At 42.8% G+C, this 20,668-nt stretch overlaps 1 protein-coding gene across 2 annotated transcripts; it reads right to left on the bottom strand.

The window, feature by feature from the left end:
- Nucleotides 1–97: 97 nt before the first annotated feature.
- LOC115200336 (golgin subfamily A member 3) lies at nucleotides 98–18,851 on the bottom strand. 2 transcript variants are annotated; one of them, XM_029763315.1, is made up of 24 exons: nucleotides 18,603–18,851; nucleotides 16,711–17,053; nucleotides 15,587–15,880; nucleotides 13,991–14,103; nucleotides 12,963–13,726; nucleotides 12,578–12,686; nucleotides 12,062–12,368; nucleotides 11,688–11,890; nucleotides 11,465–11,602; nucleotides 11,115–11,276; nucleotides 10,531–10,899; nucleotides 10,347–10,424; nucleotides 9,969–10,232; nucleotides 9,689–9,783; nucleotides 9,261–9,477; nucleotides 8,979–9,122; nucleotides 8,477–8,674; nucleotides 8,189–8,305; nucleotides 7,844–7,983; nucleotides 7,469–7,601; nucleotides 7,121–7,243; nucleotides 6,820–6,984; nucleotides 2,754–2,911; nucleotides 98–2,405 (listed from the first exon to the last, which is right to left on the bottom strand). In XM_029763315.1, exons 2-24 carry the CDS (start codon nucleotides 16,883–16,885, stop codon nucleotides 2,213–2,215), a joined length of 4,659 nt encoding a protein of 1,552 aa, XP_029619175.1. In that variant the 5' UTR covers nucleotides 16,886–17,053; nucleotides 18,603–18,851; the 3' UTR covers nucleotides 98–2,212. The 2 variants fall into 2 exon arrangements, with proteins under 2 accessions (XP_029619175.1, XP_029619176.1); XM_029763316.1 differs by lacking the exon at nucleotides 15,587–15,880.
- Between the last annotated feature and the right edge of the window lie 1,817 nt (nucleotides 18,852–20,668).

The following is a 20,668-nucleotide window of genomic DNA, read 5'->3' as shown; positions in this document are numbered from 1 at the left end:
AAAAGGATGAAGCATGGGATCAATTAATTTGACTAATTGATTAATTATAAATACTACAGCCTACCCATCAAATGTTAGGGAATTAAATAACGGACAATTGATGAATAGTGCAACTTTATGAGAAATACAATATCTCCCAATATACATTTTTTATATTGGAATTAATCAGTTTAGCAGGTCTATGGCCCTCTTTGCAAAGATTGAACAGCAAATACAGCAAGGTTTATATACAGAACTCTTTTATCCCTGCTCCATGTACCAAGCAAGGTTATGTATTAAAATATATAGATAACAGTGAAAGGTAGCTTGGAAGATAGTCAATGTTGGATTCACCAAGTCAATTAAGTTCAAACAGATTGTTACAAACCCTTCTTCAAAAAGTATGGAGCGCCATTAGTTTTTACCAGTCAACTGATCACAGCTTTCCCTTCGACTATAGGTTTTCCCTTCGCAGATATGTAATAAGCATGTTATTACAGTGTGGTTAAAAATAGTCAATTTACTTTGACTGGCAAGATACAGGTTGTCTGGACATGAGTCTAACGGCATATAAAACATCAGTTACATTACAACTGCATGTGCTGTAGTTTATGGTGTCCATTGCAGTCTACATTTGGACTTTTACCAGTTTGAATAAATATGCTTTGCAAGTTGCATATATCATTCTCAAATGTTTTTGCTAATCACACTTAGATAATGATCAATGTCATTCAATTATAGGAAAAAGTAGAGAAAGGAAGTCTATTATATTAACCTCTGCAAAGAATAAAACAGTTTTCCTGGAGAGCAAATCAACCTCAAAAGGAATTAAACGAGCATTAAGGGGTGGGCAATCTGTAAATATGAAACCATAGTAACAAAAAGTAATACATTTGAGTGCATCTCACTCAGAAGTAGTAACATTGTGTAATAGTTCTTACACCTTCCCCTCCCTCAGTCAGTTACAGTAAGTTCTCTCTCCTTAATTGTGCAACATCGGTTGAGACTACCCAAATACATAACATTAAACCATTCAGTTTAGAACTGCAAACAGCATAATCATACACCATAACCTATACTACATCTTGCACACCCACTTTCAATAGAAATAATGATACGTTCATTCATAACATTTAGACCTTTAACAGCATACAAAATACTCCTCATTAAGGCTTTGCCATACACATTACTACAGTCCAAGCCAGCCAGTTAAACTCCCAATTTCATACATAGTTGAGAAGTATTAAGTTTCCACAAAGTTGCAGAGCCCACAATGATATGTTGATAGCAAGCTTTAAAAAAGAACAAGCAATTAAAAACCGAATAGATTGATGTTAATGAAATTAACAAATGCGAGGCGTACTAAAAAGGAGAATGGTATTGATTCACCACAAACAGTTTGAAAGCCATAGGGGCATTTGACCAGATGATTCCCTAAATCCCAAACCAACCCCTAGCCTACAACCTGATAAACTTGTGTAGATCAGAGGGAGAATAGGTGGAATATGGTTATTGCTTCACCGTGCCTTCCTATAGGCCTAGTAAACATTTTGCCATATTGTTAACACTTATCCAATCAGATTTACAGGATTGTCTAAGTTGAGGGACTAAGGGTCGATTTGGATTTCAACATAAGTTTATGGAACGAGTGGCTCCTCTCATTCACAGGCACAGAGGAATGGAAGAACAGTGAGAGGGACTACAGTATGCTTCTAACAGTATGCTTATCCATTTCTGCAGGCTTTAAAACAGTCTCACTTATCTTACCGGAGCATGAGAAAGTATATCAAAAGTACCAGTATGCGTAAACAAACTTCTAGCTACCATAATTAAACCGGGGTAATGGTGAATTTGTATTGTTTGAAAGATACTTGAGAATAGGCCTTACTTGGTGTCTATGACTTCAAAACAAAAGACCGGTGGAATCCCCTAACAATATAGTTGTCCCTGTCATTTAAGATTCAATATTGTCATTCCTGAATAGTAAATAAATAAATATGACAAAATGACAGCCATAACAAAAATAGACAAAGTCCAAATAAAAATTAAAGCTATGGTATAAGTATAAATTACTTTATCCAACCACTGTCTGTGCTGATAATAATGCCAAATGTTGGCAGCAATTGATAAGAAATGAAAAAAAGAAGAAAAAAAAAACAGGTAAAAAAAAAAAAAGAAAAGTGCCCTTGTGGATAAAACTCCACTCTGTGCGTCTGCCTGAGAAAGTGCTGCACTACAATGGCTGTGCCTCCTCCGCTCCTCCGTTACAGTCCACCTGGTTTAGAGGGGGAGATGTTATGGAGTCATTCTCCAGCGGCACCCCCAGTCGAGTCAATTCCTCCTCTGCGTTAGTCCATGACGTCATGGACTCGTGCACGGTGACTGTGTGCTCCTCCATTTGTTTCTGAAGGTTGTCCATCTCATGCCTGCAGGAAACAACATTCACTTTAGTGTCCTGGCATTTGATTCCTAAGAGAATTATAATACACCATCCACATGTGAGAAAAATACCTTTAGAGTAAAGGATTTCATGCATACATTCCTATTATTTGTCTTTCATTATGGTTATCACAAAACACACAAGCTATTTTGAGTAACATGAGCTACAAAAGCATATTATCCATACTCCGTTTACAACCGCTATAAATGGTGCAGTGAAATGCTTCTGCGCTAGCTCCCTCAACATTGCAGTACAATAACCAATAATAATCAAAAGTCCAATAAAACAGGTTTTCCACTCCCAGAAGTTAAAGGAAGACATGGTCAGTTCTTACTTGAGCTGGCGCAGACAGTTGTGCAGGTTATTGAGGGGCTCCTTGTTTACGGAGGCAGAGGGCTTGAGCAACTCATCCAGCAGGGAGGCAGGCACAGGGCAGTCTGGGATCTTCACCGGGGTCACTGGATTTGATGGGTTCGATGGCTCCATCCTCTGCTGCTCAATGAGGAATACAGCACAAAAAGAAAAAAACTCAGCATACTGTGATAAGAGTGTCTTCAGAAAGTATTCAAACACCTCGGCTTTCTCAAAATGTTGCTGTGCTATAGCCTGAATTTCAAATGCAATTGAGATTGAGTCACTGGCCTACACACAATACCCCATAATGTCAAAGGGGAATTATGTTTTTAGAAATGTTTACAAATTAATAAAAAACTAAAAGCTGAAATGTCTTGAGTCAATAAGTATTCAACCTCTGTTATGGCAAGCCTAAATAAGTTCAAGAGTAAACATTTGCTTAACAAGTCAAATAAGTTGCATGGACACACTGATTTTTGAATGACTACCTCATCTCTGTACCCCACACATAAAGATAATTAATTGTAAGGTCCCTCATTTGAGCAGTGAATTTCAAACACAGATTCAACCACAAAGACCAGGGAGGTTTTCCAATGCCTCACGAAGGGCACCTATTGGTAGATGTAGATGGGTAAAAATGTGATAAAAAGCAGATATTGAATATCCCTTGGAGCATAGTGAAGTTATTAATTACACGTTGGATGGTGTATCAATACACCCAGTCACTAAAGATACAGGAGTCCATCCTAACTCAATTACCGGAGAGGAAAGAAACCGCTCAGGGATTTCACCATGAGGCCAATGTTGACTTTAAACAGTTAGTTTAATGGCTGTGATAGGAGAAAACTGAGGATGGATCAACAACATTGTAGTTACTCCACAATACTAACCTAAATGACAGAGTGAAAAGGAAGCCTGAACAGAATATAATTTTTCCAAAACATGCATCCTGTTTGCAATAAGGCACTAAAGTAAAACTGCAAACAACGTGTCAAAGAAATTAACTTTATGTCCTGAATACAATGCGTTATGTTTGGGGCAAATCCAACACATCACTGAGTACTAGAGGTCTACCGATTAATCGGAATGGACGATTAATTAGGGCCGATTTCAAGTTTTCATAACAATCGGTAATCAGTATTTTTGGCCATCGATTTGCCGATTTAATTATTATTATTATTTTTTTTAAATATAAATATCTTTTAACTAGGCAAGTCAGTAAAGAACACATTCTTATTTTCAATGACGGCCTAGGAACGGTGGGTTAACTGCCTTGATCAGGGGCAGAACGACAGATTTTTACCTTGTCAGCTTGGGGATGCAACCTTACGGTTAACTAGTCCAACGCTCTAACCACCTGCTTTACATTGCACTCCACAAGGAGCCTGCCTGTTACACGAATGCAGTAAGAAGCCAAGGTAAGTTGCTAGCTAGCATTAAACTTATCTTATAAAAACAATCAATCATAATCAGTAGTTAACTACACATGGTTGATGATATTACAAGTTTATCTAGCCTGTCCTGCGTTGCATATAATCGATGTGGTGCTCATTCGCGAAAAAGGTCTCTCGTTGCTCCAACTTGTACCTAACCATCAATGTCTTTCTTAAAATCAATACACAAGTATATATTTTTAAACCTGCATCTTTAGTTAATATTGCCTGCTAACATGAATTTCTTTTAACTATGGAAAATGTGTCACCTCTGCAACAGAGTCAGGGTATATGCTGCAGTTTGGGCCGCCTGGCTCATTGCGAACTAATTTGCCAGAACTTTAAGTAATTATGACATAACATTGAAGGCTGTGCAATGTAACAGGAACATTTAGACTTATGGATGCCACCCGTTAGGTAAAATACGGAACGGTTCCGTATTTCACTGAAAGAATAAACGTGATAGTTTCCGGATTCGACCATATTAATGACCTAAGGCTCGTGTTTCTGTGTGTTATTATGTTAGCCGGGTGCGCGCTAATAGCGTTTCAAACGTCACTCGCTCTGAGACTTGGAGTAGTTGTTTCCCTTTCTCTACATGGGTAACGCTGCTTCGAGGGTGGCTGTTGTTGATGTGTTCCTGGTTCAAGCCCAGGTAGGAGCGAGGAGAGGGACGGAAGCTATACTGTTACACTGGCAATACTAAAGTGCCTATAAGAACATCCAATAGTCAAAGGTATATGAAATACAAATCGTAGAGAGAGAAATAGTCCTATAATTCCTATAATAAACTACAACCTAAAACTTCTTACCTAGGAATATTGAAGACTCATGTTAAAAGGAACCACCAGCTTTCATATGTTCTCATGTTCTGAGCAAGGAACTTAAACGTTAGCTTCCTTACATGGCACATAATGCACTTTGACTTTCTTCTCCAACACTTTGTTTTTGCATTATTTAAACCAAATTGAACATGTTTCATTATTTATTTGAGGCTAAATAGATTTTATTGATGTATTATATTAAGGTAAAATAAGTGTTCATTCAGTATTGTTGTAATTGTCATTATTACAAATAAATTAAAAAAAGTTTTTTAACATCTGCCGATTAATCGGCATCGGCTTTTTTTGGTCCTCCAATAATCGGCATCGGTGTTGAAAAATCATAAATTGGTCGTCCTCTACCGAGTACTATTCATATTTTCAAGCATAGCGGTGGCTGAATCATGCTACGGGTATGCTTATCATCGGCAAGGACTAGGGAGTTTTTTTTTAGGATGAAAAGAAACTGAATAGAGCTAAGCACAGTCAAAATCCTAGAGGAAAACCTGGTTCAGTCTGCTTTCCAACAGACACCAGGAGACAAATTCACCTTTCAGCAGAACAGTAACCAAAAACACAAGGCCAAATATACACTGGAGTTGCATACCAAGACAACATTGAATGTTCCCTAGTGGCATAGTTACAGTTGACTTAAATCGTCTTGAAAATCCATGGGAAGACTTGAAAATGGCTGTCTAGCAATGATCAATTACCAAGTTGACAGAGCTTGAAGAATTGTAAAAACAGTGTGCAAAGCTCTTAGAGACTTGCCCAGAAAGACTCACAGTGGTAATTGGTGCCAAAAGGTGTTTCTGACATGTATTGACCCGGGGGTGTGAATACTTATGCAAATTAGATATTTCTGTATTACATTTGCTAAAATATCTAAAAACATGTTTTCACTTTTTCATTATGGGGTATTGTGTGTAGATGGTTGAGATTACTATAATTTTTTAATCCATTTTGATTCAGGCTGTAAAACCAAAATGTTGAACTAAGTCAAGTGGTCTGAATACTTTCTGAAGGCACTGTAAATCTACACCCAAGTGTGTTTATTGTAACAACTTTTCATACCCCTTTATCAACCCACAAAACATATGCCCATGTTACACTGATATTCTGCGTCTTCTCAAAGCCATGAAGGCGCTGGATGAGTTGTGTGTTCTATCTACCCTTTCTCCATTTAAAGCTGCAATATGTAACTTTTTGGTAGACCCTTTGAAAGCAAGTCTAAGAAGCGGTTGATCTGTTCTATATGCACTATTTCTACGCTTCCCGGTCTCAGTTTAGTTTTGAGTCTTACTTTCGGTTTTGTATACCAGCTTCAAACAGCTGAAAATACAATAATTTGGGTTATTGAAAATATATTTCACAGCAGTTTGTATGGTACAATGATTCTCTACACTATGCATTGCTTGTTTTGTCACAAACTGAAATTAGGCAAACTATTAGAATTTCAGCAACCAGTAAATGGCGCAGAGATTTCTGCATATTGCACCTTTAACACACCAACAATATTGAAATAACATTACTATCACAGGAGATTGGTGACACCTTAATTGGGGAGGACAGGCTTGTGGTAATGGCTGGAGCGGAAAAGGTGGAATGGTATCAAAAACACATGGTTTGATACCATTACAGTAGCTCATTCCAGCCATTATTAAGAGCGGTCCTCCACTCAGCAGCATTCACTGATTACTACTGACGTAAAAATAAAACAGCGCCAAACCTAACCCTGTTCTTCCTACTCAGTCTCAGCCAAGTAGCAACATTTCAGTCCCAGGTGGCTTACCTTTCGGAGGCGGTTCTGTTTGAGGTCCAGTTTGAGCTGCTGGTTCTGCAGCAGAACAGTCTTCATGCTGTTCCTCAGCTCCCCCACCTTGGCCTGCAGCATGAACTTATCCTTTCTGGTGCTGTTCAGTTCCTCCTGCACAGACTCCAGCTCCACCTTAATTCCCTAGAATGCAGAGCAAGGCAAAGTCAGGTACAAAATGGCAACACAATGAACAATGACAGAGTTAAGGTGATCGTAACGTATGCTTCTGTGGCGCTAGCCAGCTCTGTCCTCCTCAGTACCCTGGTTGTGTGTGTACCTGTAGAGCTGTCTGCAGGCTGTCCAGCTCCCTCTGGCTGCACTGCTCCACCATTTCCAGCTGCTGTCTCTGGGACTCGATCTCCCTCTGCCTCTGCTCCACCTCCCACTTCAAATCCTCCACCTGGAGGAGAACATAGTCAAGTCAGTGACCGATGTCTCTTTCAACAAACAACTTCCTTATTCCAGGTCCTGGGTTGTGTTCATTAGGGCACACCATAGCAAAACAGAAATGTGCGTTCTTATTGCAAAAGTTCAGGCAGTACCTCTCCGTTTCAAACATTTCCTCCCTACTAAACAGGACCATGGTTGTGTCTATTGCGTAACGTTGTGTGGTATAGCTAGCTACCTCCTGGTTGGTGAGGGGCTGCTTGCTAAGCTGTTCATCCAGCTGTTTCTGGAGGATCTGGAGCTGGGAGTGGGCCTCTGATAGCTCCTCCTGGAACCTGGACACCTCCTGAGAGTGTTTCTCATCCTGAGCCCTATGGAGGAGAAGGAAAGGATGTTAAGGTGAAACAGGGTTAAAATCAAGGATAGACATAAGATCTAAACTAAAAGATAACTTCGAGTTAGACAGGGTTATTACCTGTAATACAAGGACCGAGCATGCCCCAATGATTCCATCAACTAATAAGGCTAATCAAAATCTTCTCTTAATCTGTTAAATACAGCAGCATCATTCCAGGCCTTATTCATTAACTATAAACTGCAAATTGAGACTCACTGTAGTTTGTGTGCCTCGCTGTGCAGGGCTTTGACCAGCTCTTCTTTGGCCTGCAGGTCCTTCTTGATCTCACACAGCTCCAGCATGGCTGCCCTGTAATGCCGTCTGTTGTGGGCAGCCTCTGCCTTAGCTGCTGCCACCTAGTGGACATAGACTGTAAGTATGAGGTTGTCTCCAAAGGCTTCATTGAGTGCATTACAGTATGCTACAATGTGGTAATGTAATGACTTTTTAAGACTATGTTGTGGCTGGGCCAGTCTGTCTCCTTCAGGGGCTTGTATGTGTGTAATGTGTTATAATGTGTTAATGACTATGTTGTGGCTGGGTCGGGTTAGGTGTCTTTACCTGCTCTTTCAGGTCCTTGACTTTGGCTTTTTCCTTCTCCAAGGCGACCTGTAGTGTCTGGACCAGCTGTTTCATCTGCTGGTCTTCTTCCTCTTTGCGTTTTAGTACAGCTTGCACCTGTGGAGAAGGGCAAGGAAGAGAATAGAAAAAAAACAATCAGTTCGTTAGCTTTTTAAATCAAAAAGAGCAACCACTGACTCAAAATGGTGTTACTTTACCCACATGGGTAAAGTTATTTAATTGATCAGTGATAGAAGTAACTGAGAATGTAAGATTGAAGCCTTTCACCTGGAGGTTGAGCTGGACCAGGTCGGCCTCTCTCTTGGCCAGGGCAGTCTCTAGAATATTGGTATGCTCCCGCAGTGTATTATGGGACTGCCCCAGTCCCGTCAACTTCCCTTTCTCATGCTCCAGCTCCAGGGATAACTTCTTGTTGGCGTCTTCCAGTCGTCTAATCCTCCTCTTGAAGCATCGCGCCTCCTGCAGCTGTGGATAAAAAAGATAGACGATTTTACAATCAAGGTATCTAAGAAGCACAAGAACCATTGGATGTGAGTAATTTTCAGAGGAGTTGGGATAGTAAAACACATTTCTGTTGGACATTTGTGGACAATGGACAATAAAGTAATCTTCTCTTAATTGTCACTTGCCAGAGTCTCTCACATCATTGGGCTGGTGGTGTACTTATAGCCTGATTAAACCAGACAATGTAAAGCAATGGTGAAACGTAGCGAAATCGGTTTCGATGCCAGCATAGTGTATTTAGTTGTCATCACCCAGACTGTCTCACCTCATCTTCTAGCTCCATTACTTTCTCCTGTAACTCTTCCAGCTCAGTGCTGGTGAGGGAGATGACCTCCTGAAGCTCCTTCTCCAGCATGGCCTTGCTGTGGCTCACAGCCTGGTGTTCACTCTGCAGAGCCTCAATCTTATCCTAGAACAAGGAAGAGGTTTAGATCAGCATTCAAACATCACAGTTGGCTACGGTTGTGCTGTAATCTGTTATTAGTATGGCCACAAGTTTTTCAGGAAAAACTCTGGGTCCTGATTATGAGGTTAGTACTGAATGTACCTGCAGGGCCTGGTTGTTGCCGCCGTCTGAGACCTGGGCCTTGAGTTTGACCAGCTCTGCCTCGGTGGTCTCCTTGTCGGCCAGGGCCTCTTGGAGCCTGCGACTCAGGATGCCCACTGCGTTCTCATAGGCCTTGTGCTTGGCCTTCATATCCTTCTGCGCGCTGGTCAAATCTGTCCCCAGCCGCTTCATTCTCACCTTCTGCTCTGAGATCGCCCTGAGAGAGGAAAATAAAACAATTAGACACATTAGTGCACATTTAAGAAATCTGAATAAAATAGATTATCCTGTCTGAGTAAGATAGTTTCTTATTCCCGTTCATATTCTTATGCCATTTACACAGATTCATAGTAAATGTGTTTGGGTCATTACTATGGGAACCAAGCTAGTTACAGAAGTCTGTCTGGCTGTAGAAATGTGTGACTCACTTCCTGGCTTCAGACTGCATCAGGTCCACCTGTTTCTTCAGGCCCTCATTCTCCTCCGTCACTGCTGCTAGCTGGCTCTGGTCAAACTGTAGGGACTGTGGAGGGACATCAAACACACACAATGATTATAATCAAATGCCTATCAAAAATAGAGTACTGCATTTTAAAAAGAAAGCCAGATAAGGCAATGGGATGTCATGCAAGTACTGTCATGAGAGTAATGCAAAGAAAAACCTAGAGCTATTAGGATGTCAGGCTTGTGTAGGATGGGATCATGTACTTGTATCTGAGACTCCAACTGATCCCTCTCGGTCTGCACAGACTGCAGGTGGTTCTCCAGGCTGTTCATCTGCTGCTGGACCCGGACCACTTCCATCTGCAGCCGGCTCTGCTCCAGCTCAGCTTTCTGTTTCTCCCCATGGGCCTCTAGCAGATCCTGCTTCAGTCCCTTCACCTCCGACACCAGACGCTTCTTAGTTGAGTTCAGCTCGCTGATGAGCTGCTCCTTGGAGCTGGCATCCCGCCGATATGCCTCCACCATCACCTGATGGGTGGGAAATGGGAAGAGGTGTAAAGAGACGAGTCCTGTGTGTGAATGTGCATGTGTACACACAATCCTTCAAAAACAAAGGGTTACAGGATAGGGAGTGACAAGCACCTTTTGCTGCATGAACTGCTCTTTCAATTTCTGAGCTTGTTTCTTCAGGGTGCCGTTATCCTGCTGCAGAGATCCAATCTAAAAAGAAAATGGCATTCACTTTCTGCTTAAGCTCAAACATGTTGCCAACAGCCATAGAGGAGTGGGATTAGACCCTCTGGCTCCATGGTGGTTTGTTTCTCACCTGTGAGGATTTGACTTGGACCTCCTGCCTGAGCTGATCAAGGACATCTGAGGCCACCAGCACCTCCTCCCCCAGCCTCTCCGCCCCCTCGTCCAGCTGACTTTTATCAGCTCTGGCTGCCTGGAGGGCCACCTCCAGCACGATCTTCTCATTCTGCAGATACTGGATGTTCTCATCCTTGGCGTTGGTCTCTGTCTGCAGCTCTGCCAGCGTAGCCTCCAGCTCCAGGTAGCGGGCCTCCAGCTGGTTGATGGACTGCTCTTTGGTGTGAAGGCTCTCCTGAGTGGCTGTCAGCTGTCTCATCAGCTCCAGATGCTCCTTCTGGAGGGCCTCCAGCTGCAGGTCCTTCTGGGATAGGGTCACCTTCATCTGTGGGGGACACAGAAAGGGGTTACATGAGGCAACTGTTGCTCCCAAATAGCAAAACAGTGAGCGGACATTGACTTTTTCTCAACGTAATGGACTTTGTTTTTGTCTCGCTCCTGATATTTTGGTAGATGTGTGTAAAACCCCTTCCTTTCATTGATTTTAAACAACTTCTCCTGAGTGGCAAATTACCTTAATTTGAACAATTCATTATTTACCTGCTCTAGTTCTCTCTCCAGAGAGCTGGCGGTGTTGGCCAGTTTCTGTAAGTGCTCTCGCTCCTCCTCAAACTCGTCCAGTTTGTGCTGAAGGTCGTCCTCCACCATGCTCTTGGCATCCTGGATCTGCTGATAGGCAGCTTCTTGGGTCATCATGTCAGCCTACGGCCAGAGGGAGGGGAGAGGCCAGAGAACACACTGCTTAATAGCCTCAATTCTAACGCTGCATCTTTTCTTTTGTCAGTAAATCTTTTATTATTTTTCAGTAAAATTATTCAACAAACCATAACATAATATAAACACCAATCACACAACCTGTCGTAATTTCATAATTTTAAAAGGGGACAGACCTCGATACTCTGCAGCTGTACAGCAATGCGCTCCTTCTCTTTGATTGAGCGATGCTGGGTTTGTGTCAGCTGGTGGGATAGAGTCACGTTCTCCAGCTTCAGGTGCTCCAAGGCACCAATCTGGGTCATCTGCCCAGCCTGGAAAAAACACGTCAACTCCATAACACGTCAACTCCATAACACGTCAACTCAGTAGAAGCAAGATACAGACAGACAACCTTACCTGCATGTTGGCCATTTCGCCCTGGAGTCGGACTCGAGCCTCCTGGGCCAGCGCTAGCTGCTGCTGGTACCACTGGCGGACCTGCTGCAGCGAGATTATCTCTGCCTGGGAGGTCTTCAACCTGCTCTGCAGGGTGGTGCGCTCTAGCTGGACCTGCTGGAGCTGAGTCTGGAGACCACCCATCTGCTGACGCAACTCCTGAACTGAAGGAGAACACCACCATAAGAAATAATTCACAAAATTTGACAGAAATCATAAATCAATCATATAATACTAATACAATAAATACCCCAATATTGTATTAGTATTATTGTGAGGAGACACTGATGTGAAAGTATGATGCCCATACTAGGCTATCCATCCATCCAACTCACCAGCGTTATCCCTGGAGGTCACGTTCTGCTGCATCTCCTCCACTTTCCCCATGAGTCTCTGGTACTGCTCCTCAGCCACCTGCAGGTCATTGCCCAGCGAGGCCAGGCCAGCATTCTTGCTCTCCAGGTTGCCCTGCAGCTCCACCATGGCCCTCTCCAGCTGGAAGCAGCTCTGGCGCAGGGTGGACACTTCCTTGTTGAGGGAGCTCTGCTTCTCTTGGCTGGCATGGGACTGCTCCACCTGGGCCTGCAGCTGGGCATTGACTGTAGCAAGCTTGGCCTGGAGCTCAGTCTTCTCTTTCAGAGCCTGGAGAGGATACGGGTAAAGAGGGTGAGGGAGTGATCTCCAGTATTCCCAATGGCTTGTACAGGGAGGGACTGTAGGGTGTTAGCCTAGCTATTCCAGTGAAAGTAAGTCTCAACATGTGGTAAGTTGAGTGGTAATTACCTTAGCTGATCCTATGTTAAGAGTATAAGCCATCATAGACATACCCTGTGTGTTCGTTAGTTAGTTACCTGGTTGGCCTCAGAAGACAGAGACTCTAGCTGGCCCTCCAGTCTCATCTTCTCCTTCAGAACCTGGAGCATTTCGTCATGTCCCATCACGGAGCTCTCCAATGACACACTACAGGAAATTAACCAATTGAGCAGGAAACAAGAAATTGTACAATTATGTGCTACTGGAACATTCAAGCAAATTCCACCAATTAAATTGTAAATGACTGGAAAAGTAATGCTGATTCATCGTATAATAGCAATGTCCTAAAGCTGACTATCGTCCTTGTTTATTTAGCTTGAGTATGCAACAGCAATGTGCTTATGTTATTTACTAGTACTACACCAGTCAGTCTATGTGTTGCTATGTGCTATTACAGAAGAGCTGTGTGCTGGTCAGGTGTACCTGCTGGAGAAGCTGTCCCTGCGGCTGCGTGGTCCCCCGGTCCCCTCCCTGTCCTGCTCCAGCAGGTGCTGTTCATCGCTGGCAGCCTGCAGCACCTCCTGCAGTGTTGGGAAGTTGCCCATGGCCTCCGGAACGATCTCCCTGCCCTCCACCATGTAGTTCCCTCCTCTCTGCCTGCCCACTGCTTCAGCCAGCATGCCATAGGTCCCAGTGCCCCCGGTGGAGGTGGACACGCTGCTGTAGGTAGAGCTGTCATCCCCATCTCCACCAGGCCGCGACCCCATACCTGACTCGCTGCCGGCATCCACCTCCGAGGTGTTGTCCTGGAGAGACATTGATGACCCCAGCAGGGCCTCCAAAGAGGTAATCTCCACGGAGCCAACCTCTGACATCATGCTGACCTCTGACAGGGTGGATACAGAGCTCAGGTTGGACCCCAGAGAGCCCATGGAGGAGTCTTCAGACATTCTGGCCCCACCACCGCCTCCTCCACCACCATCACTAGTACCCCCTGCTGGCTCGAGGGTCTTGTAATCGGCCAATGAGTGGATCTTGCTGGGGCGGGGTGATCGTGACTTTCTTTCCTTGGCTGGGGGGATGCCCAGGCTGCCCAGCTTAGGGCCCCGGGGGACGCTGGTTCGCAGGAAGGAGTACTCGGTGGTCATGGAGGTGGTGCTGGCCCGGGGAAGAGCCTCTGGGTGCATCATGAGGTCTGGGTCCAGAGTGCTGAACCCACTGCGGCTCTTTGTGGTGGAGCGGTAGGACTGGAAGAGGAGAGAGAGGTGGCATGAGAATGAGCAGAAGACGTAGTCTACTTCAGCCCAACATTCAGGACTTCAAAAACCAAGACTAATAGAGGATAATTTTTTATAGGTGGTGGATAGCAACAAAACTAGGCATTATGGCCTGCCATGCAAAAAATAATAGGGAGAACACTTCTGCTTTAAATTCAACTCTGTGCAGCTTGTAACTGACAGCTTTATCCTGATGAATGTATGCCTGGTGACTGATGCTGTTCACACACTCACCGTCTCCTTGTGCCTTTGCACTCTGTACTGTTTGAGCTGCTCTTCCAGCCGTCGGCGAGCATCACGGCGGATCTTCTCCTCATTCTCCATCTCCAGTGATGGCTCTTTGTCAGCTACAGGAAGAGCAGGTTTAACATAAGAAATAGAAGGCCCTCACTACACCCCTATACAACACAGAATAGGCTAACAATACCTAGGACATTGTCATACAAGCATACAATTCATTTTAGAAGGAAACCACAACTACGTGTACTAAGACTACTTTGTCCCTACAGTTCAGAGCCATTTTAAGATTTGAAATGAGAGTGCTTGTATGACATTGTTATCCATCCACCATGGTTAGGAGTGAAGCTGCATGCAACCCAGTCCTAACATAGCCAGATGAGTCAGACTCAATCCATCTATTAGTCAGTCCACTCCAAGATCTTATTTTCAGGTTAGTAAAGTGTGACACAAAATAGTATCCAAATAGATTGTTTTTGGCTTGCGTGGTTAGTGAGTTTATAGACAGCAGGTGATATTCCTGATTGATGATTCTCTGACTGCAATTGGCCAGGTGTGCTGATGATCAACCATGAGGTGTCAGTCAGTGCAACTTAGAAGTTAGCATGAGGACTTCCTGATTGCACCATCATTTAAAGCAGAATGCACTATGAATGGAACAGAACACTATAAAATAGTTTGTTTTTTTTACCCCTTTTTTCTCCCAAATTTCGTGGCATCCAATTGGTAGTAGTTACAGTCTTGTCTCATCGCTGCAACTCCCGTACGGACTCCGGAGAGGCGAAGGTCGAATAAACACAACCCAACCAAGCCGCACTGCTTCTTGACACAATGCACATCCAACCCGGAAGCCAGCCGCACCAATGTGTCGGAGGAAACACCGTACACCTGGCGACCTGGTCAGCGTGCACTGCGCCTGGCCCGCCACAGGAGTTGCTAGTGCGCGATGAGACAAGGATATCCCTGCCGGCCAAACCCTCCCTAACCCGGACGACGCTGGGCCAATTGTGCGACGCCCCATGGGCCTCTCGGTCGCGGCCGGCTGCGACAGAGCCTGGGCTCGAACCCAGAATCTCTGATGGCACGGGGAGGCCGACACTATAAAAGAGTTAATGTGACACTGTAAACATTCTATGTGGGAGTGGTTAGCCTTTCACATTCAACAAAAAGCTTGAGATAAAACAAGCCGTATTCTGTTATGTAACGAATAAACTTAACGAATAAAAAAAACTTTGCATATCATGGTATCTGTAAGCCTAGGCCGTCATCCAAAACAACATTCACAACAAACACAAGTAAAGGATTAGTTCAAATACAGCCACTAAGTTCCCAACAAAAGCACCAAGACCCAAATCAAGCAATTAAATGACCACAGGTTTTCACAAAGTAAGCAGGCTCAAACCACTAAAGCACATACCCACTGGATCCCTCTCTTAATTGGAGCGTAGTAAGCACAGGCAAGGAAATTAAAATATGGGATGGGGAACTCAGTAAGTCAGCCTCTGAAGCAACATCCCAGAGCAATAGGTGGTTAAAATACATGGGGGGGGGGGGGGGGGCACTCACTGCAAGTACAGGTTACAGTATGCTTACACAATTCAGTCTCCTGCATAGGCATACTCAGTCTGAGCGACTGCAATGCGTCACCCTTGTGAGCAGGGCCCTCAGCACTAGCTCCCTCAGACTTCTCTAGCATGGGCGGTGGGATAGCGGCCACACATTGGGATGGCTCTTTGGACTGGGGGCTGACAGGTGGGCTGGTGCCCTGTGCAGCAGGGGGCGACAGAGGCGGCAGGGGGCCATTTGGACGGCCGTCCCCTCCTGCGCCTGGCCGCGGGCCCTCTGCCACACGTTCTCCATTTGGCACCACGTCTGCCTTAACAAAACCTGCAACGAGGGAGTGGGGTGAGGTGGGGGGTTGACAGTGGAGCTTGGCAGTAAAGTCTTTAGTTTCCGGCATACATCCATCCAGTTTTGTATTTCACAACACAATGAGTGTGGATTGTGATATACTTGAGGTTTTAAAAAAGGACTAGGAGGCAAGGCTCTTTTGAATTACTTTTTCTATTGTGGCTTTCACGGGTAACCGGTCAATCAAGCTTTGTCAAGCCAGTATAGCAGTTTGATACTATTCATTTTGTCATTTTTATTGAAGGCGAGATGTGTAGGAATAACAACGGCATGCTAATACACCTTAGTGCAGTTGAGGTGACTAAGAAGTGAGTGGCATGTGGGTCAGTTATGAGGCAAGGCTCAGAGCTGTGTCCAGACAATTCTGCAATTGCACACAAGTACAAAGAGAGATAGCCTGAGGCGGCCGAGTAATGACCTTTCCTCTGGCCGGTCGCACACAAGCATGTCATGCACAGCTTGGAAAGATACTGGTGGAAGACAGAGGAATTCCCTCCATATAAGGAGTTCCTATTACTGCAGATTCCCCACAAAAATAACATTATGTGAAAAAATATATAAACGTTCAGTTATGCTTTGCTATCCTTTAAGTTAGTTTAGGGCTCATTTGAAATGTATTTTTCTCTTACAATTAACTGGTTGAAGAAGAACACACCATTGTTTGATGAGAGGATGGAATGATTAAATCAGTCAGCAGTAGCTCAGAGTCTGACAGCTTGCCTAGAATTTCTACATTAAAATACAATGCAAATCAAATCACATCACTTGAGGGGCAGGCTCGGGCATTAAGTAGGGCAACAACTCACCATTAAGAACATCCCCCAACGCTGCCGGCTTGTTCAGCCCTCCTTTCTTCAGTAGCTGAGCGTCACTCACCACAGAATCAGCACCACCCTCTTTGGACTGTGGTATCAGGTCTAGTTGATGGATTTCTACATTGGTTGTCTCCATCTCAGCAATGACCGAGTTGTGGTTTTCCATTCACATACAGAATAAAATGATGTTGCACTGGAGCCCATGGAAGGGATATGGTCGTCACAGGGTGTAGCTATAATCCTTTCAAAACCTTTTCATCCCGTTCGTTCAGAGTAAAAGCTTGAATGCAATGCAATTCAAGCGTACAAGGACACCCCCAAAAAATGGTCTCACCTGAAAATGTATAACATTAAGGTTTAGTTAGAATGACAATTAGAAAATATTCAGTCTGATCAAAGACAGAGTAATCTAAATGCAAACTTGGCGTAATCTGACAGGATTTGCCTCCATGATGGTGTAGTGCGGATGTAGACAAATAAAAAGAAGCGTGGCCTGCATTATTTATTAATACCATTGCAAACGTATTAGGGATGGGCATTCTGAGTCTTTTCTGTAAGCTGGAATCTTTGGCTCAGTTCACCTAAAAGAGATGTTAATTTGGCTCCCAAACACCTCTTCAGTAATGCTTAGAAATTGACATAAAAGCATGAACAAATTGTGAATCTCTAATTTAAAGCCTAAAATGCTGACTACCATTATGTAAGTTAAAATACATGTTTATATGACTAAATGACTAGATGAAAAGTTTGTGGTCATATGCACATCCTTAAAAACGTAGGTGCTGGGCTAATAAAGAAAACTTGTAAAGAACAGTAAGGCCCGCACACTGTTTATGCTCCCAATTCACTGCTTTATTGACTATGCTTCTTTCTTTGTAAAATTATTAGATGGCCTGCAAAAAATGTTTTTTACTAAATCTAACGCACGGGGAAAAAAATAGCTTGGAACAGAATGAGGCTCTCTCCTCACTATATTGTTTCTGCACTGAGGTATGGCCATAAATTATCTGCAGATAATCTCAAAAAGCAATAGTAACAGTATGCAAATGAAGGAGCCAAATGAACGGCTCTTTCACATTCGGTTCACCAAAAAAAGAGCCGTTCATTCGCGAACAACCAATCACTAAAATGTAATGATAAAGGTGTTTATTTTCAATAGATTTGGTAAAATGTTCTAACCAACTGGGAGAATGTGTTCTGGAAGAACAGCTCCACTAAGCAATGGCTAAAGCTGTCTAGCTAACTAGCTAAGTGGATTTAGTTAACGTTACAAAAAATATAGCTAGCTAAATTAATTTAGTAAATATGCCTTTGCATATTGCAATCAAATAGCTACAAGGCTAATCAGTCTTGTATAAAAACAGATAGCTATTCGGCAGCTTTACCACACATTCATTGCCTTGCTTATTTCCCAACTTGTAGGTAGCCAGCTAACAACACTATTGCTACCTAGCCAACTGCAATGACAGCTGCAGCATCTACACAAGCTAACTTTAGCTGGGTGGTTAGCTAGTTAGCCAGCTAAACATACATCATATGGCAAGTTGGTTAGACATGTAATACACAATGTGTCTGTTATGAAGATGGCTGGCCTTTAAAAACGATGTTAGTAACAAGCTAGTTAGTTCGCGGTCTCAACCTGTCAAGCAAAGACAGCCTAACGTTACGTTTGCTCGTTAGCTATCTAACATTCATTAGCCACATACATAGCTAACACGGGACTATAATTTTTCTACACTCCGATATCACACCAGTTCACGAAGTTGTGTAATGTATAAATCAATGCAGATTGTGAAATTATTAAAAGGTTTAATAAATAACCAAAATATTTATTTATGACATGACAATAGTTGAAATGCACAGAAAATTTTTATAAAGCCAACCTTTTTCAGACGCCTCTTCCTTCTGCTTCTACGTGGCTAAATGGATTCCATTATTTTACGTGTCCGACTAGAAACAGGATACTTGACATCGTTTTGTGGATTGATGTCTACTAAACACGTATTAAATAATTGTATTTTGCATTTATATATTACTTATTATATTTTGTAACTAATTATCTATAAATAAGCCTATGCTTGCAAATGACATATATTCAAAGGGCAAAAATGGCAGACAGGTTGCTGTCCGAACTGTTATAATGAACGGACACTTGCCCCTTCGTAATTATCAGAAAAACATTTAATCCCTCTGGCGGTCGTGAAATAAAACTGCGACCTCTTATCAGAAATTCTAGCTACAATATTTACAATATTGTCAGAACTGTAACAAAATGTTTCTGGGAAAAACCTTTATTTCATTCTGTATCCCCATAAAATAAAAAAGGTTGCAGTGTGTATTACTATGCGGATGCTTTACTGTCATTATGATGTCTTATGCAAAATAAGGTCTTTGAACATGTAAGATCGTTTCTAATTAATTAATGGTTAGGAGCAATCATCATTATCACTCAACTAAAATTACACTGATCAAAGATCTAATCGATTGACTATTGCAAATGGTTAAAGGTGTATAAAATAATCACTAACACCCATTATCGACTAGCTAGTTATAGCTTATTAGGCACCCAGTTGGAACATGATATACAGCTTATTGACAAATATGCATATTTTACCAACCAACCTTTGCTCAATAGTATTGTAATACAAAATCCATTAAAGAAAATCCATTTCATCATTAAGATGACTTTATTGGTCAATTGCACCCAAGGTCCAATCAAAATCTGATTTCTGCATTTAACCCAACCCATCGAATAGACAGGTGCGGGGAGCTGTTGTGTGTGTTTCAAAAGCAAAATAAAAGGCAAACATATATTTAAGACAAAATAAAATAAAGAGCTTGTCTGGTCTTTTCTTTGGCGAGTCACACAGCATCTGTGCAGGTAGGTCAACATACAATAAGTGGAAGGCAGCACTGCCCTGTCTAACAGGCTACGCTGTCATCAGATGGAGCTGCTGCCTGTTAGAGCGGGGAAACAGACAGACAAGTACTTGTGAAAAAGGACTATGAATTTTGTTATGATGGAATGTATTGTTTGGAAGTTGATAATGTAAAGAAGTTATAATGGTGATACAGACATGACATTATGTTTAAACAATCAAACCTTACTTGTATTGCTTCTACGGTATGTAGCTTAATTATTAACACAATGTGTAGCTATGGATAGAATACACAGCTGGATAAGTAACAGTACACAACAAGGTTCATCTGAACAGCAGCAGCCTTACCCTGGACTGTACTTTCTGTCAGGTCATGTTCTTTAGGATGACAGTGCTGTATGTCACGTCATCATTGTCAATAAATGGGTCCTGCTGGTAAAAAGACACAACTGGACGTTAACAACACAACTCCTCTGTGAGACCCAAGCCTAGATCCAAACGATGAAAAACATTTAATAGGCTGCACTTCATAAATACTTTTAATCGGCCTCAGTTATTGCCCTGGCCACATTTGCAGTCCTCATGCCTCCTTGCAGCATGCCCAAGGCACATTCACGCAGATGAGCAGGGACCCTGGGCATCTTTCTTTTGGTGTTTTTCAGAGTCAGTAGAAAGGCCTCTTTAGTGTCCTAAGTTTTCAGAACTGTGACCTTAATTGCCCACCATCTGTAAGCTGTTAGTGTCTTAACGACCTTTCCACAGGTGCATGTTCATGAATTGTTTATGGTTCATTGAACAAGCATGGGAAACAGTGTTTAAACCCTTTACAATGAAGATCTGTGAAGTTATTTGGATTTTTACTAATTATCTTTGAAAGACAGGGTCCTGAAAAAGGGACGTTTCTTTTTTTGCTGAGTTTACATTAATACTCCAACACACACACACACAAACACACACACACACACACACACACACACACACACACACACACACACACACACACACACACATGCATATTGACACCACACATACATTCACGTTCCTTCACACTCTTCACATATGCTGCTGCT

Source organism: Salmo trutta, chromosome 9 (genome assembly GCF_901001165.1).
Source record: "Salmo trutta chromosome 9, fSalTru1.1, whole genome shotgun sequence".
NCBI lineage: Eukaryota > Metazoa > Chordata > Actinopteri > Salmoniformes > Salmonidae > Salmo > Salmo trutta.
The sequence above is the reverse complement of the archived record's forward strand: the minus strand, read 5'-3'. Positions and strand labels throughout refer to the sequence as shown.